At 42.8% G+C, this 19,459-nt stretch overlaps 1 protein-coding gene across 8 annotated transcripts in view; it reads right to left on the minus strand.

The window, feature by feature from the left end:
• The window catches only part of Elmo1 (engulfment and cell motility 1), a 532,076-nt gene that overhangs the window by 248,244 nt on the left and 264,373 nt on the right, over window positions 1-19,459 (minus strand). For all 8 annotated transcript variants that reach the window (XM_075970127.1, XM_075970130.1, XM_075970129.1 and 5 more), the window contains one exon: window positions 15,124-15,228. In XM_075970127.1, coding sequence (XP_075826242.1) covers window positions 15,124-15,228 — 105 coding nt within the window. The remainder of the gene's footprint in view (window positions 1-15,123; window positions 15,229-19,459) is intronic.

The raw sequence follows: 19,459 nt of genomic DNA on the forward strand, positions 1-19,459 counted from the left end.
ACCTCACTGGCAGGTTCATCTACTCTGTTGTTACTGCTTCTGCTGCCTCTTCTTTACTGGTCATAACCCAGTTTCTCTGGGCTCCACACTTGGACTGAAGACCAGCGGGAATATGTTTAAAAATACATGAAAATACTGCCCATGATTTATGATTTTATACTAAAGTTTAGAGTCTTGCATTGTATTAATGCAGAATGAAATGGGATTAAAAATTAGGGTTAATATAAAAATAAAATTACCTGGCAAGGTCACACACTCCTAGGTATAACAGGTCTGTCTACTGCACAGTTCCTAAGGTAGGAGAGCTACTTCTAACTAATATAATGCGATTTGGGGCACTATTACCATCTAAATTTGATAGCACCAATACAAAATGACTTCTGATTCGTCAGGCAGGTGGTGATACTGGCTGGCCTAGTATTATATGGTCACATGAATACAATTCAAAAATGGAAATCAGCAGTGAGTCACCCAAGTATGAGTTGCCAGCATATCTGGGGCAAGGTCATCTTGCAGCACGCTCCCTCTCTTTGGTCCCAGTGCCAAGACAGACACAGGCCAGAAGGGCAGGTGCAGCCAGGAGAATACTGTTTCTACTGCTCCCTTCCTGAGGGTAAATTCCGCCAGGAGGCACGACACCAGAACTTTCTGGAAGGGCCCTGCCACTGATTTGGTTTGGGCACTCATTTATAAACAATATAAACAAGAGCTAAGTTCCTGCTCTGGGCTGCAATGATGACACTGGCAGCTGAGATCCTCTCTCCCATGGGGCTTCCAGGTTCCTGAGGGCTACCAGGAAATGGAATGAACAATAAATATTAATGCCGGGGGTGGAGGTGGGGAGGGTGCATCAGGCTTGTAGAGGAGGAGTGGGCAGAAAGCAAAGGGGTGGAAATTCTATGGAAGTCTCTGACAGCAGAGGAAGTGGGGGAATGACCTCCATGTCTAACTAACAGATGTCCAAGAGAAAAAGTCAGAAGAATGAAACAGAGCACAGCCAGTGGTACCCACAAGGTCGGCAAGCATGCTATAGAGAAGACTGTGCCTCTCCATTGTATCTAGCAGCCCTAAGACTCTGAGCACATGACTACATCTGAAGAAAAGACTAGTGAGGCCTGGGGGAGGCAGAGGCAGGCGGGTCTCTGTGAGTTCAAGGCCAGCCTGGTCTACAAGAGCTAGTTCCAGGTCAGGCTCCAAAGCTACAGAGAAACCCTGTCTCAAAAAAACAAAACAAAAAACAAACAACAAACAAACAAAAAAGACTAGTGAACAAGTAATTGAGAGAGGTGCGGGCAAGAGCTTGAGCGTGAGACATTAGTCCTGGTGCTCTTACAAGGCCCGACACTGGGATGGACCTTCCCTGAGGGATGAGTATGCAGAGAAGCAACAAGAGGGCAGCTATCTATACACCAGTAACAGAGAGGGACCTCAGGAGAAACTACCCCTGTTGACACCGTGATCCTACCCTGCCAACCTCGGAGCTATGAGGAAACAAATCCCTGTAGTTTAAGCCATCCAGCCTGGGATTATTTAGTTGTGTGAGCTCCAACTGACGAATACAAAGTAGCAGTGTCTGGAGTTGAGTGGGACAGAAGCAGAGGACACAAAAACAGAGCCACGATATGTTGCTGTGACCCCTAACATCCCCCATCAGAGGGAGGAGGGAAGACTCAGGAAGTAACTAAACCTCAGGCTACTGGGAAAGGTGAAAGACAAGAATCCTGTCACCCACGATGGCAGGAGGGAACAACTGCAAAGAAAGAGGATTCTGACCAGTCCAGATGTCTGCACATCATGCAGACAGCGCCAGGGCTGCAGCTTCCATGAGTCATTCCCCATGTAGGGATGAGCTTCTTGGTGATACAGTTGCCTTTGAGTGCCATCAGTGCTCCTGTAAATAACCAATCACCCCTATTCCTATAAACAACTCCAAGTTTACTAGCTTACCACATCGGACTTTAGCAGAGTCTATGCTGGTATCGGTTCCCCACCTTGGGTGAGTAGACTCCCCAAGGAAAGGCACACAATAAATGTAAGCAAGATATAAGTAGTGGGTGTCCTAGATGGTACTTTGCATCAGAAGGGAACCACTTAGGGTTGTGACAGGGCAGGGATGCTTTGGCCAAGCTTGGAAGGATCTCACCGTATCTTGACAGTGTGATTAACATGGCGAGAGCAGATGAGGGAAGGGAAGCTTGCAGCAGCTAGAGCCGGCTAGTGAGTTGTTAACAGTACTGTAGGAGAGAGAGCTGACATGATGCATTATTTTAGCAGTGTGTGTGTGTGTGTGTGTGTGTGTGTGTGTGTGTGTGTGTGTAAATGCAGGCTGTGAACATTGTCTGAGAGTAAAGTCAACAGGCCTTGCTGGTGATGTTCAGCTTACACTCTTCATTGCAATGAAGAATAACCTTAAGCCCGAGATTTCCAAGTCACTGAGAAAGTAGAGCAAAGCAAAGCACATCCACTTCCAGGACACAAGTGCCAAGGAGGTTTAGCTAAGCCAAAATCCTGCAGGAGGAACAGCTTCTACAATTTCACCAGAGGGAAAAAAAAAAGAGAGAAGAAAAATTAAAGCCCAAAGAAAGGAATAAAAGCAGGAGTAGAAATCTATGAAATTGAAAGCAAAATCAGTAGAGAAACCAAGGAAATCAAGTTGACTCTTAGTTACAATCAGGAACAATTTTAACATACTAAGGGGAGGAACAAAGATATAAAGCTAATTACAGACAGTGAATGTGAAAAAGGAGCCAATGCTGCAGAATGCGTGGACTTAATAACCAATTCCCACAGACAGCTCTATGCTCACACAGTCTATGTTCAGACGATTTAGAGGAAAGGACTAATTCCTTTAATGACACAATGCGCCAAAACAGATCATCCAGGTACTTCCAGGTCTATTAAAGGAATTGAATCAATAACTAATAACCTCCCTAACCATAAAGCACCAGGCACAGATGGTTTCATGGGTGAATTTTATCAAACAGCTTAGGAATGATATGAACTGATTCCCTACAATTTATTCCAGAGGACAGAAGCAAATGACTCCTTCCTAAACTCTCCTGAGAGGCCAGGTCACCCCAACACCAAGGCCAAAGGCATGGCAAAGGAGAGACCAACAAATCTTTTAACATACACGCAAAATTTCCCCAGGAACATTTAACACAGAGAGCTAGGACCTCAATGCTCACATAGACAGCTGCATGCATATATTCATGATGGTTTTATTCATAATTGTCTAAACTACAAATGAATCATGTTTGTCAATGAGTAAACAGTAAAACAAACTGTATCATGGATTCATTGAACACTACTTATAAAAAAAAACAAAAGGGAACATTCTTGTTACAGAGAACCTGCACCTTTAGAGACCTGTGCCCAGTGCAGAAATCTAGCCCCAACACTAAATGTGCACGACTCCATCTATGTAACATTCTTTAAAATCATAAAATCACAGATATGGGGACCATGTTGGTGATTGTGATCGCCACAATAAAGAAAAAGCAGTGGGGAAGAAGTGAACGGTTAAAGCGGTATAGCATGAGGGGGAAACAGCTCACCACTCCTGACTTTTGTGGTGATGCCAATTATACACAAAGTGCATGCTATACAATGTATAGCACAATGACATTGTATCAATAAAGGAACTACAAAACATTAAGTAGACTCTAACTATGAATAAAAAGAATTACACATCACAACTGAAAATCAATTGATACAAACCAGAGCATTAACAAGTTCAAGATCTACTAATACCAATAAAACAAAAAAGCACTGAACAACATACAGCACCCATCCAATGACAAAACTCTCATGAAATTAAAACAGGAGGAAATTTTATCAGTTTTATAAAGAACGTCTATAAGAAAATAGCAACAGCTAACATCATACATAAAGGTGGGACATTCATCACCTTTTCCTCAAGACTAGATACAATACCCCCCCCCCCCACATTCCTATTCACTATCTTATTGGTAGCCGTAGGTAACTAAATAAGGTAGTAATGAGAAAAACTGCCTCAGATTGGGAAGGAACAAACAATCTTGTTGCACTTGTTTGCAGATGACATGATTTCTCAAAGCAAAACTCCCTACAACTGTTAAGCAATTCCAGCAGGGGCTCAGGATAGTAATTATTCTATAGCCATTATTCTATAGCCATTAAAAACTGTCCCCAACTGCAGAGGCCATCAATAGAAATAACAAAAAGTCAAGAAGGACTGTAGCTCCCCTATCTCTCTATGAAACCTTTCCCTCTCCAAGAAAGAAGCAGGAGTGGGTTTTTACTCTGAGCTCCTGCACTGCAACTACAATACAGGCAGCAATGGGTGCCATGCAGAAGGAAGAAGCTACAAGCCCCAAGAGAGCTCTCTGCACAGGCCACACAGATGGACATGCACTTGCAGGAAGGGGTTCATAATCACAGCAGAAAGAAGCAGGGCTTGTCACAAAGGAGGGATCCAACAAACCTTTAGCTACATCACCAAGTAAAAAAACAGAACAGACAACATGGAGGAAAGATTGCAGAACTAAGAACCCAACTGGGCTTGAGGCAGAAGAACCACAGCAGTCCCTGAGAGGCAGCAGCTAATGCCAATAGGGCCAGAAGGGTGGCAGCTACACATAGACCTTCTATAGCTTCAAATTCACAACAGACTTAAATTTGTAATGTGCCAAGAACATCTTTTTTTTTCTCTAGCAAACACACCAATAATTTAAAGTCTACTGCTTCTGTTTGTTGCTGTAAGTTTAACCCAGGGCCTCCCACTTGGTAATGGTATATAAGCACCATGCCAGTCCTTCCCAGGGCTTTAAAGTTGACTAGAAGACACTGCATAAATCAGTGAAAAACTTTGAAACTGTATCTCAGCTTGGTCTGGAACGAAGAAAAACTAAATCGGAGACATAGCCATGTTGCAACAGAACTCCTGACATTTCAGACACTGAGAGGAAGGAGCAGGAAAGCAGGTGGGGCAGCAGGTGGCAGGTGGTCTAGGGAGGCCATATATCCATTGCATCCATCGGTGCATCCCTGCGTGTCTGCCCTCAGTCCCCAAGCACCAGTCCTCTGAAATAAGCCAGGCCCATGTTTAACAATGATCTCATCCTAAGGACTGAAGCATTCCATTCAAAGCTTTGGCTTTGGAAGTCAGAATTTGTGCTTTCCAGCCCAATTAGTAAATCTAATCACATGCATTCACACTCTCAAGGGGTCCCAATTGTTTGGCAGTAACAGCTTGCGGATTCACAATCAACGAAATTAATGCTGCTATTTTTAGGCTTGAAAAAAAAAACCCTGTACATAAAAACAAGCCTCCAAGCTATGGACCTTGGTCAGAGAAAGAATAAAATAAGAAAATAAGCGGCAAAATAAAGTGTTTACATGAATTATTAGACAAAGAATCATTTTGTAAAGCCCCTGCAAGGCTCTGCCAAGGGGTCCTTGCTATTCTAAGCTGAATCTTTTCTCTGCATCACCTAGAAGGAAAATGTCACTCAAATAAAAAAGGTTCCTTTACACGAAACCGTGTGTTTAAGTGGCAACATATAATTTTATTTTAAAAAAAATTAGGAGCAATTGCTGCTGAAGCTACTTCGGGGACAAGGGGAGGGGAAAATCTGTCAGTGCTATGGGAACGAAAAAATGATGTTCCAGCAAGCTGTATTCCAATCATTTGCTTCATAGTTAAGTTTAATTACATATTACACACTGTCCTGTAATTATGCTGCTTGGAAAACTGCCAATTTCCCCCTTTGAAATGTGAAAAGTTCCTTAATTTACTTTGAAGAGTCAGCATCGCCCCCACCCGCACCCGCCCGAGCGCAGGCACGCGGCCTACCGGCCTACTACACTAGATCCCGCTTCCCTGCAGGACGGGCTGGTGGGCAGCAGCTAGCTTCGTTCTCTATTTCTTAGAGCCACCAGGTGCCTGATGGTGCTCACAGCTCCAGAACACAAGCCAGAAATTTTACAGAGTGGACAATGTTTTATTTCCTTTCAAATTTACAGCAGGAGAAACTGTGAGGCACAATCACTCCCAGTCCCCTTTCCTCCTCACAAAAGCCTGGCGTTAAGTCCTTTATTCTCAGAAAAGGAATGAACAGACAGGACAAGATGAAGTCCTGGTCTCAGGGAGTTGCCTAGGTTAGAGAAGAGCAAACAGGGAAGGCTGAGAATCTATCTGAGCAGTGACAAAGGGCACAGCCAGTGCAATCATACGAAGACCTCCTGGGTACCAGCAACAGGCTGAGAAGTTCAGTCAGCTGGAGAGGATTCTTATCAATGGCCACCAAGATACGCAACACAGAAGTACCAAGAAGACACAGAAAGAAAGAAGAAGCCAAACAGAATAGATTAGGGAGTCGAGGTGACTCATTAACAGAGGGAGAATAAGAACTGCTTCCGGGAAAATCAAATTCTCTTTCCTCAGACAATACCGGGCTAGTGGGGCAAAGAGCATCTAAAGGTTCACCTGAAGTATGCCTGAAAGTGCCACATAAATCTCCTAGCCCAGATTAACCAGATGTAACTGGTGCAGCCACTCTGGAGATCAGTGTGTGAATCCTCAGAAAACTAAAAATAAATTACTATATGACCCCTACCCACATGGCATACGCCCAAGGGACTCAGCATCGTATTCCACAGATGCTCGCTTGGCCATCTTCATTGCTGCCCTATTCACAATTGCCAGAAAAGAAACCAACCCAAATGCCCTTTAGCAGGTGCATGCTAACAAAAATGGGATACACAAGCACAACAGGATGCTATCCCACTGCAGAGAAAAATAAGACCACACACTTGGATCACTCCACTTAAATTTGACCTGAAAGCATCTTTCTTATGGTCAGACTTGCCAAAAGAGGGTAGAAATTAAGTAGTCCTACCAAGATGCAACACCTAAAAACCACAACAATGCCAGGTCGAGATAAAGGTACAAGTAGTGGCACTCCCAAGTTAGTGGCAACCAACTGTTGTCTAATTGTATTTCAGGCTCACCCAACAAAAGGTGAGCCTAACCAGCTTCCCAGGGCTAGACCGCAGAAAAGAATCTACTACAATATCTTTGCTAGACCAGCATAATCCTAACTACATTCTAAATCTTAGCTATATACTCCGAGATAAATGTCGCCATCACACTCATCCAAGAAGCTCACTCTGCAGCACATGGAAACCGTCACTGAAAACCTCAACTGGACTGAGTGCAGAGATGAATGGATCATGGGGAGCCCAGCCCCAATAGATGTATGTCCATCACAGCTCCTGCTCTATAGCTCAGGGAGCATCCTGGAAGCCAAGGCAGAAGGATTGCAAGAGGCAGACTATCAAGATGTCTGCCGTGAAACTGTATTGATTGCATCAATCGCTACATTGTGTTCTGATGAGGTTTCCTGTGACGGTTCCCATGTGTTGTAGAGTAAAGCCTCTTTAATGAGGGGGATAGCTACATTTTGTGTTTTATACATGTAAGTGTATATTCATATAGGTTTATGCACACACATTTATATGTAACAATAATCAAAGAAAATAAGCTATTAATTTGAGGGAGAGGAATGTGGGAGAGGCTGGAGGGGGAAAGGAGAAGTGGTTATTATATTTTAATAAGAATACATTTAAAAATCATAAATTTTAAAAATTTAGCTCTGGTATATCTCTAGCTCTGTGACCCTGGGCAGGCTCTCTCTGTGTGTCAGTTCCCTCAAGCATAAATAGGGAAAGTACCAACTGCAGAACAGTATGGTGAGCAATTAATGAAGACCTTGCCGTTACCTCCCAGCAAGCTCAGTTATAAGTACGTGCTTGCTGTAATAACTGTGCAGGAGCTCTCCGGCACTGCTAGGAGGAAACTTGACGAGAGCATCCCTGCTAAACTGAGGTGAGCCTCTATTGACAAAGCAGAGGGATATGTAGACAGAAGATAAGGTACAGAGTCACCCGGTCATCCTGCACTGAGGAGGGGATCACAATGTTTTCCAAGACCCCAGAAGTGACACTTCTCATCTTTCTCATCCAGAGCACTCTGAGGTTTCTGTCTCAGTAGCCTCAGATCAGTATCCAACTACCTAGCCTCTCTCATCTTTCTCTTCTGTGCTTCTTCCTCCATCCCTCCCTTATTTACCTTCATTTATTTAGGTTTTTGAGACAGTGTCACTAGCGGAGACCAGCCTTGAACTTGATCCACCGCTTCGTCCTCCCAAGTACTAGGATAGCAGGGATTTGCCACCATTCCTAGCCCTGCCGTCTAAAATGTATTGCTAGGGGGATACAGTGGAAAAATTCCACTTAATGAATTTTTAAATATAGATATACTTTACATAGTTCATTTCTGGAAAATATGGCTCTAATGAAAAGTACCTTGAGAAACCCATTCTTAATTTGAGATATACATCGTTCCTCACAATCTCATACTTAACACATTATCAATATTTTTGTTCTGATTTGGCATAATATTATAAACATATATATTCACTGGCCTGCAATTATGTAAAACTAGTATAATTAATCTTATTTTTAAAAGCATTTCTATATTCCTCATCAGGAAATTCATTATCGTCTACTATAGTCACCTAGTGTCCCATGATATTGCAGTGGATAAAATGCTAGTCATAAACTAGGAAGTATGATAAAGCAAGAATTGCAGGGTACTCCACCAAATTGCATACATTAATTATGCAAATTGTTTTCATAGACCAATTATACCTCGATTAAAAAAAAAGGATTGCAGGTTATGTAAAGAACAAACCAGTGCCAGTGTTAACTTTTCATTTTGATCCTGGAAGCCTCCAGATCTTATAAATCCTGTTGAGTAACACCTTTGTTGGTGAGAGTCTATAAATCAGTGAGGGAGCAGCTTCATTAGGGAACCATATTTACGATACAGCCCCACAGAACTGAGGCGGAACAACGAGTTAGGTCTGCTTTATTCTACACTGACCAACTGCCACCTGGTTTCTTCAGAAAGTTGGGTCATTGTCTAAAGTCAGGTCACAGGAGGAAGTCCTCAATGTTAGTCCTCTGATATAGCTAAACAAGATACGTCCAAAAGTTGTGAAAATTGACGTGTTCCACATAGTGTGAAAAACCTCACACTATCAAAGAGAGCTTCTACCACTTATTAGAGGGTTCCCAGTACTGTGTACGTCTAAAACCCCCTAAGGAGGCAAGGAATTTCCCAAATGGAAAGCAATTATTACTGTTGCGCGCGCGCGCGCGCGTGTGTGTGTATGTGTGATTATTTCTTCTGTATAAGAGCCAAATCTTAGCTGTTATCCTTACCACCACATCTACTGCACATGGCACCATGTCTGCTTGGTGTTTGATAATATTTGTGAATGAGACAATGAATGAATGATTGTAACACTGAAAAAAAATAATTTAGTGCATTTTCTTCAACTTTCTTTTAGCATCTAAGGAAATATGCCTTACCCTGCCCCCAATACCTTTTATATTCTCTGATAATATACAAGCAACTATAGAAGAATCTCACTTGCGTGCATTTAGCATTGATTGTTGCACATTTAAAACTCATCTAGTTCCTGTAAGGGTCGGTCTCATGCCTGACAACAGGTTTTGAATATTTGGATTGCTTCTTCGTGTCACTTTTCATGTCACTGCTTTGAAACAAGAGATCAATCAAGAATTCTCTGCTATGACACTTTTACTGGGCGCTCTTGTTCCTTGAAATAACACTGTTTGGTGCTAATCAAATGTTTGATAATATGATGAAAGATTCATATCTGAAATCGTGGTGATTTCACTCCACACTCAGTGAGATGCTCAGGTCTGTAATTCCTCCTCGGGTCTGTGCCCACCCAACTGTGGGGTAATTCAATTACATCTGCAACTTTCACTAGAACACAGTTACTATAGTTTTATTCAAGTATTACATAAGAAACCTAGCCACCCATCAAGAAATTCATGTGGCAAACAATATCTTTAGAAGTATGAAGGCCATGAATTTCAGATGAGGACAAAGAATAAAGCTAAGAAAATTCTGTTCTTTTTTTCCTTAAGAAAGTTTTTCATGCACTACCTTTTGATTATATTATGTCCCTTCCCCTAACTCCTCCTAGATATTTTCCACCTCCCTACACACTCAATTTCATGTTCCTTCTTTATTTCTTAAAAAAGAGAAAACAAAAATAAAACAAACAGTAAGACAACAAAAATATACCCAAACAAAATGAAACAAAAAGCATATAAAAACAAACAAACAAACATGGACTCTATTTTGCATTGGCAAACAAGTTCTTTAACTGCTTGATCAATAACGAAATATTGGAAGGTACTAGGCACTAGACAGTGGGCCAATAGTTGGAAATGTAAATGAACTTCAGTGTCTGCTCACACACTTTATTTCAGTCAATTCCAGGAGACACGAAGCACAGGTAAATATATTTAAAGCTATAAAAGGTCACAGGAATTCGATTTGAGTGTCCAAGGAGCAGGGTCAATAATATCCTCCAGGAAGAAGGCCAGGGGTTATCTAAAGACAAGTTTTGCTTAGAGAACTGTCCATCAGGCAGAGGGCATGAAACATTCAAACATAAGGGTGTCACAAATGCTCAGGCAGAATTTATAACTGCCTGGTTAACATGTGGACTGCCATAATTTTGTTTTGACAAAGGGTTAGTTAGGTGATAGCTCAGAGGACAGAGAGAAAGGGATGGGTAGTGAGAGACAAAGGCACAGGGATGGTCTAGAAGGAGAGTTTAGCAGTCATACAGATGCACGGACTAGAGAAGGTGCGCATCCTTAAGAGGTGGAATACAAATAACGCCAGGTCCTATGGGTTTCAGCTCCGCACCTCAAGCTCACTGTCTGCCTCACAGAAACACTCAGGTAGATGGTCAAAAGGCACAGATCAGGAAAAGGACAAAAAATTGGGGGTAGGGGGCTCTAGTGGCCAAAGTCAGCACTGTCACCTAGGTCCCTCAAGCCCAAAGTCCACCTCTTCTTTGGATAGCCAAATTTACTTTATCTGCAACCAAACTGCTTCTCCCCACTGGCACCTTAAGTCAGGTTAACATCACTTGTCTACAATTTCTTAACTTCCTAAGCCCCCTTTCTACAGCATATCTGTGGCCCTAGCTCCTACTCCCCACCCCAGCTTCTTCACCGGCCTCTAGCCTCTATTTCTCATGTTGGTTTTGAGCAAGAAAGTGCTTTTCCTAAAATCATCATCTCTGCTTAATTAATTCCCTTGAGAAAATGTTTAGGTTTATTGTTTAGAAATTGTTATATCTACTTGGAAATGAAGTTTAGGTTCAAAAAAGCACATTAACATAGTTTCAAAGGTCTCTAAGGATGTGTCTCCAATTTGCCCATTGGGCTAGGGCCGCCCGTGCCACTCCCATCTCACCTGGGCTATCTTGGTGTTCACTGGCTCCCTGAACAAAGCACACACCATCACACCCCCTCTCATTTCCCCTTTATTTGACAGACCCACCTCTGTCTCCCCTTCATACCAGTATGATGGTTAACATTGTCATTTTGACAGAATGTTGAATCACACCAACAGGTTTGGAAGGATTCCCTTGACTAGATTAGCTGAGGAGGGATGTCTACACTAAAACTGGGCAGCACCATTACCTGGGTTTGGATCCTAGTCTGGCTAAAATGGAAGAAGCTAGCTGTTGACAATCACTTCCTTTTCTTGACTACAGCAATGTGACCATCTGCCTCAAGTTCCTCCTACTACAACATGCTTGTCATGATGGACCATAGTCAATGGCACTGTGAACTGAAATAAACCCTTCCTCCATCAAACTGCTCTTGTCAAGGTATTTTATCACAGCAAGCTGGAAAGTAACTGAAACACCCAGCTAATACCATGCAGTAGCTTGAATGAGAACGGCCCCTAGAGGCTCATATATTTGAATGTTTGGTTCCCAGACAGTAGAACTATTTGAGAAGGATTAGGAAGCATGGCCTTACTGGAGGCAGTGCATCACTGAGAGTAAGCTTTGAGATTTCAACAGCTCACACCAGACCCAGTCACACTCTCGTGCTGCCTGCTGCATGCGGATCAGGATGTAAGGCTCTCGGTTACTGATCCTGCACCATGTCTGTCCACTTTCCACCATGATGATCGTGGACCAACCCTAAGTATCAACAGAAGGGCAAAGGGAAGGAAGGTCTGCAAAGTGATGGGTGTACACATGCAGGTGACCAAGGTTGCTAAGACAAAGGCAGGGACCTAGGGCAGATGGCAAGACAACACCTAAGACCAAAATGATCATGGAAACATGAGAGAAGAGAAATGTCAAAAACAAAGGGAATAATGGTGGGGGTGGGGAAAAGAGGAAGAACACCACACTGCCTCTCCTTCCCCATTTTTTCTCTTGATTATTTTTGAAACACAGTTTCTCTAAGTAACTGTCCTCACTGTCCTGGAACTCACTCTGTAGACCAGGCTGACATCAAACTCACAGAGACCCACCTGCCTCTGCCTATACCTCATCAGTTCTGGAATTAAAGGTGTGCACCACCATATTCTGTGCACACTTTCTCTTTTTAAACAAATCCCAACCACAAATCTGAGTGAGAAAGAGCATGAATGGCAAGGCTATATTCAAGTGGAGAAGATAAATCTATCAAATAATACACATAATAAATGAATAGCTGAATACATACTGGAGCTTTACCTTGTTAAAAAAAAAAGGAGTGGATTTTATTTAAAATAAAAGCTTAACAAAGAATCCAGAGGTGGTAGATGACTTAAGGGAAACAACGTTTTCTGGACACAGCAAGGCAGATGTGCCGTGAACTCACAGAGATTGTGTCTGCGTGCCTAAGAGCTGTGTGAGCTAACACCAGATGAAATCCTTCCCTTAGCTGGGTATTATTGGCAATGGATAGCTGGTGGGAGAGGCAGAATTGGTTTTCTTTAATAGTGAAACCTCTGATATATTAGTCAAACTCCCAGGTAGACCTTACTCTCATGAGTACTCGGCCAGCAGAAACAGGACTGGATGAGGAGTGAAGAGAGAATAAGAGGTTGCGTGGGGCAGAGAAGTGGATCTAGGAGGAGTTAGCTTTGGCCTTCCATCTAGTAGTCAATGCACCAAAGTTACAAGAGACCTCGTGGAAGGAACTCTTGTGAGAAAATTTAACAATATATGAGGTATACATATTTCAACCCATAAAGAAACGGCAGAAGAAGAAGAAAGACCCCGCCTTGCTTTGTCCCTAAGCTTCTCTTCAAGTGTCTTTGTTAGATACAAAGTTCTTTCAGGTTGCCATGGTATTGATTTCACTTATCAGAGTGTAGAAAATGCATTGAGAAATCAAGCTTAAAACATTAAATTACTTTTCATAAGACATATGCTTCTCGTGCAATTAACAATACATTTGGCATCAGCGAGCTCTGATCTTAGAGGCATTTATCTGCAACCATCAATCAGTTGATGTGAAATTCAATTTCTACTTGGCTGCTACTTTTCCTACTCAATTCTCTGAGGCTAGATATTGTGTGGTCTCTCGAAATACTAATTTTCCTGTGATGAAAACAGATTAGACCAACAGAAAATGCCTGTGCCGTAGGTATGTGTATATGTAAGTGAAATTAAAGAAGGTTTTTTTGTTCTTTGATTTTGTGGGTAGGGGTTCTTGTTTGTCTCTCTATTTACTTTGAGACAGGCTTGCACTGTGTAGCCTTGGATGGCTTGCGACTCACTTTGTAGACCAGGCTGTCCTGAAGCTCACAGAGATCAGCTGCTTCTGCCTCCCAAGCAGAATTAAAGGCATATGGTCACCAAGCGTGGGCCTCAGATCCAAGGTTTACAGAAAAGCAATTATGTTAGAAAAGACTGAACTTCTGGCTACGTATCAGACTGCAAACCTTTCAGAGAAATGACCATAAAGATCTTCATATATTCAAACTACAAATAGCAATTCACAATAGGTCAAAGCTTCTCAAACTGCAAACATTTAAAATATGGGCCCTACAGAGAATACGGAGTTCAACATAACCTCATTCAAGGGAGTCACTGCTGAACGGTACAATTTCTCACTGCAGCTTACACAAATATACCCAATATCTTCCCACGGGCACAACAACACTCACTGCCAAAGACCTGCTAAGGAACTGTCATGGCAGAGCGCCCCCACATCTCCCTTGTTTATCAGAAGAAACTTTAGCCCAGACACAATGGAATCATCCACATTTAAATCACTAACTAGTAACAGTGCCGGGAACATCTCCAGAAGACTGAATCCACTGAAAGTCCAGCGGAGAATTCCCCAGCACACGGAGGACATGCTCCATTTTCAGCTCAGTCCGATGCTTCTTACTTTTGAGCAATTCATACTTCAAACACTTTCTAACTTCTGGGCTAGTCATCATTGTAGCCACGTGCCCACTCCCTTTTCATTGACATCCCTCCTGGATGTCAGCCTTGCATCTATTCCACTCAATTACATCTGTGCTCTCCTCCCTGAAGACAGGAACACATTGTCACCATGAATCCACGGCCTCAGATGTGCAACCCAACGGACAAGTCTTATGTCACTGTCCCCCCACTCTCTTCTCTACAGGGCACTGCCCAGGCAGCAGGTGGAACCTGCTATTACACAGAAGCACAGAGGTCCCCACTTCTTTCTGCCTCCCATCAACAACCTAACACAGTGCCCGGAGTATGCTCAGGCTGTTACAAAATGCGGAAAGATTCTTCTCCACAACTATCCCATTTTTCTCTTTATTTGTGTTTATTAGGTTTTTATCTCTTAACATTAGACTGAAATGAAGCAATGCGGCACTGAGGATCCTGGGCCTCTTTCCAACTCTGGAATAAGCCTAAAGGGAATCTCTACCAAATGTGAGGTTTTGCAGGATTTAGGTATGTAGTTCATTTCTGTTCCCTTAATTCCTTAATAGTTTTTAATCACACTTCTATATTAAACTATAGAAAACATTTCCCAGTAGCAACTGTATTGTTTAAATAAATGGAAGAAATGTATAAGTTAAGTATCCTTATTTTAGCCCCTTGGTCAATTGCATTTCTTTAGTTTACTGCTGATAAAAGAAAATTCACTGGATGACTCAACTAATAATCTCCTCTGTGCGTAGGTCTGAAAACAGAATTCCGTAGAACACTGGCAGTATCTGAGAAGAGCCAGCACACTTACCCGGATGTATGCATCCTGATGGTGCTTAGCGAAATACAGCATGTTGTCCAGAGCCAGCATGCCAGGAGGCGTCTGTGTGAAGTCCATGGCGGGATTGACATGATTCTAGAAAGAGAACAAGACGTTTTTGGTTAATTTTTCAGCAAACATCAGCAACCACAAGGGAACTGAGATCCTCCCCAGGACTGAAACATTACAAGGTGAACGCCAAATAATCAAAATGGTGGCATTGCTTGTCTCTGTGCCGACACACATTAATGGGAACTCTCCCAGCGTCTCAGGTTCAGGAAAAAAAAATCAGCTTCTATACATGAGGTTGGGAGACCCAGTTGGAGATCAAATATAAGATTAGATAAGTAACACATTAAGAAAAATAAAATAACACGTGAGTTATAATTATGGTACTCATCCTGAAATGAAGCCATTGGCATCTGGGAGATGCCACAGTTCTGTCACTTATGCTAGAAGCTAACCACAAGAAGCCACAACCCACCCATATGAGGCCAGCTATAGTCAACACCTCTTGGTTGGTTTGAGAACTATCCCAGGTATCTGAGTACAGGCAATGGGAACAGTGGAGATATACACAGGGTTCTGATATCTGATTCTTAAGAAGGGTATCTACATGTCAGTCACCACACACAGCATGTTGATGACTTAATGCAATTATGCCTATGAGAGGTTGAAGCCTGAATTATCTGCTCTCCCCCATCAGTTACCAAAGCCAGGTCAGAGTACACTGATCTAAATGATGATGGAATTCAAGAAAACGGTGGTTTTTCTTTTTTGTATTATCAAGTCATCGTCAGAGGCTTCATCCAGAAGCAGAAGGGAACATATGCAGAGACCCACAGCCAGGCATTATGCAGAGAGAGAGATGTGGGGGAGTCTAAATTGAATGTCTCCATCAAACCTCTCCCCTCATAGGCCAGGGAATCCTGCAGAAGAGGAGGTGGAAAGCTTCTAAGAGGCAGAGGGGATGGAGGAAACCAGGAGAACAAGGCCCTCTGAATCAACTAAGCAAGGTGCCCACAAACTCACAGAGACTGAAGCAGCAAGCACAGGGCCTACATGGGTCTGCACCAGATCCTCTGAATATATATTACAGTTATCAGCTTAGTATTTTTATTGGACTCCACACTGTGAGAACGAGTGAGACTCTGACTCTTTGGACTGCTCTTGGGGCTCTTTTCCTCCTACTGGGTGGCTGAGACCAATTTCAACATGATAGCTTTGCTTACTCTTATTATACTTTATTTTCTCATACTTGGTGTTATCTCTTAGAAGCCTGTTCTTTTCTAATGAGAGACAGAAAGGGAGTGGTTCTAGAGGGCCGGGGAAGGTAGGGATGAACTTGGAGGAATCAAGGAAGGGAAAAACTATAAGCAGAATACATTATAGGAGAAAAGAATATTTTTTAAAAAAGAAATAATTTAAAGAGAAAAGAAAAATTAAAGTTGAACTACAAATAATCAAATATGATGGGATTTTTTTGTTCCGTGTCAATCTAGACCTCCTTAAAAAATCTATATAATTTGCATGAAACAATTATTTTCATTTGATCTTAGTACTCTCTAATAAATAGTTTAATTTTCTGTTTTCAGAAGAAAATTTGGTTAACAGTGATTCTTTCTAACCCGAGTATAAGAAAGCCTTTTTACTCACTGCTTCGAGGTTCAAACCACCCACAATTTTCCACAACTGAATAATGTGTTCATTTAAATGAGAGTTCATGTCACCTGTCTTTTCCAGGATGACCCAGAGTTTTATTTAAGGACTGATAAAGACTAAAATCCTGGAAGAGCAGTTCTGTCTGTAGCCCAGAGTTCCTGTTTCAAAGCAGCTAGTTCATCATGTGTATTCAGGGGACCTCATTAACACAATAGTTTGCACGTTATTATGGCATTCCATCCTGATTCATTTGATAAAACACTGGCAAGCCTTTAAAATACCGAGAATCCACCACTGATGGGAAAGCTATATGTACCCAGCTCATGAAATTAAGGTAACAAAATAATCATTTGGCATTTCAAATAGAGTGCAGTTCAGTCTTGTTTTTTTTAATTAGAAGTCTTTGTGTGCAATTGCGTGGGTTTGTGCACCTGTGAGTGCAGGTGCCTTCAGAGGACAGAAGACGGCACTGGGATGCCTAGAGCTGGTGTCACAGCTGCTTACGAGCTGCCTTATATGGTGTTGGGAACTGAATTCTGGCTGCAGACAAAGAAATGCACACTCCTAACCACTGAGCCAGCTTTCCAGCCCCAGTACCATCTTCATTCGATGTTTACTGGAGTGAGAGGGTCCGACTCATATCAAAGTACAGGAGATAACCCAATAGAGACTTCAATGATTTTAGTTATTTGGCAAAAAATAAAATAATATAAAAAATACAAAAATAAAAAAAATTTAGAATGTGAAGACCAAGCAGGAGACAAAGAATCACATGCCTGCCCTAGGATCGCCGCCTTCGGCCAGGAGCAGACAACATGGGCTCATCTGGTGCCTTGTGGCACCAGACAATTGGACTCTATTATGGTGAGTAAATACAGGGAGAGGGATAGAAGAGAGAGAGGCAGAATGGTTCTTGCCCTATGGAGAGAGACAGTCTGAAGAGGTGGTAAGGAGTGAACTGAGGTCGGTGGCTTGCTTGCTACTCAGGTTCATGGTGATGTATGGGCCTGGGCTGCTGCCAAGGGCCATGTCTGCACCCACAGCCCTGCCGCAGCCTTGGTTTGAGTTGATGTCCAGGCTCCTGTTACCACTGAAGGCTGAGAGAATAGGGCTGCACAGAGTTGGCCTGCGCCCTCACTGGCTGCAACACTAGGTAGAACTGGCTCTCCCACTCAGCAGCTGCAGCACTAGGGAAAACAAGCCCTGCCCTTCACCTGGGTAGCACAATAGAGCTGACTCCATTGACGGGAGCATGGACAGCCACCCCCTAAGAATGTGAGGTGAGAGATCTGGTCCTGTTTCTCACCTGTCATATGATAGTATGGACAAGGGAGAAAAGACCCCAACCCCTGCTCCTCACTGCCTGTGACAGGTAAGGGGAGCTGACCCTGGAGTCATGAAAGCAGGAGAGTTGACCCTGTCTTTCACCAGCGGCAGAACTTGGCAGCTGGCTCTGGTGATGCAGATGTGGGTGGGCCGGTTCCGAGGGTGTGAGAGCAGAACTGGCCAGCCCCTTGCTCCGTGCTGCATAGGATGAGCTAACCAGGGTAGTGCTGAAGAGTTCACCCTGCTATTTAGGATGAGGACGAGCTGGTGGGCTTACCAACCCAATAACCTCCCAAGCCCAAAACCAGGCTATGAGTTGGAACATCCCAACATCTACCCCATCCATGATCTGCTGGATCACATTGAAGGGGCCAGTCCTACACATCAAAGTTGCAGGAGCTCCATGACATATGACAACAACAGGATATTCAAGAGGAAACCCAATGAGGAACCAGTATCAATAGTGTGGCAGAAACCAGCGGCCTCAAACCAGATCAATGACTCATTGCAATGAACACTTGCAAGTAAGATGTATGGACAAAACAGAATACTGTCTGACTTACTGTGACACACTACAGCTTCCATGACCAAATTTTTATTTTCTTTTAAAACTTTTTTTTTTTTTTAAAATTTTAAGGAGAAGGTTGCAAGGGCAAAGGGTGGATGCAAAGGGACAGGGAGAAGAGTGAGATCGAAATGCATGATGTGAAAGCCACAAAGAATCAATAAAAAGTTAAATAAAAATAGCAGAATGTGTCTCATGTAGACAAACGACTACTCTGATGCACCTGAATTTCCAGAGCCAGGCTACCCACATCACAAGGACTTCTACTTACTGAGTAGCTTAAGGTGCTATTGCTACCTTGAACTTTGTATGCACTCAGTCTTACCACATCCCATCAAGCAGAGAGGTCACTGCTCTCCTTGTGTGACTCACAAGAAACTGTGGCTAGATGCCTCCAGAAGCCTGTGCAGGACCTCACAGCATAGCTTTGGCCAAGACTTGGTAACATCTTCTTTGGGCTCAATACTTCAACCATCTTCTGTTCCTACATTTCCCCGCTACGAGTTTAGAAGGTGAACTCACTTTAGTGCTGTTACCATTTGAAATAAAAGAGGCTTTTTCACAAAAGTATACACTATCCAGTGTTGACTACCATGTAGCATGGACCAGGTAACAAGGCAAAGTGATACAAAGAGAACCAAACACGTTGCTCATTTCAGACCTATTCCTAGTATTAGCCCATTCCTCTATTCCAACAATAAACACAAAGGAGATCAAGCTGTGCCTGGTTATGCAATCGGGTGGCTGAGGCAGGAGGATCCCATGTTTAAGACT

The sequence above is a fragment of the Microtus pennsylvanicus genome, chromosome 4 (genome assembly GCF_037038515.1).
Source record: "Microtus pennsylvanicus isolate mMicPen1 chromosome 4, mMicPen1.hap1, whole genome shotgun sequence".
NCBI lineage: Eukaryota > Metazoa > Chordata > Mammalia > Rodentia > Cricetidae > Microtus > Microtus pennsylvanicus.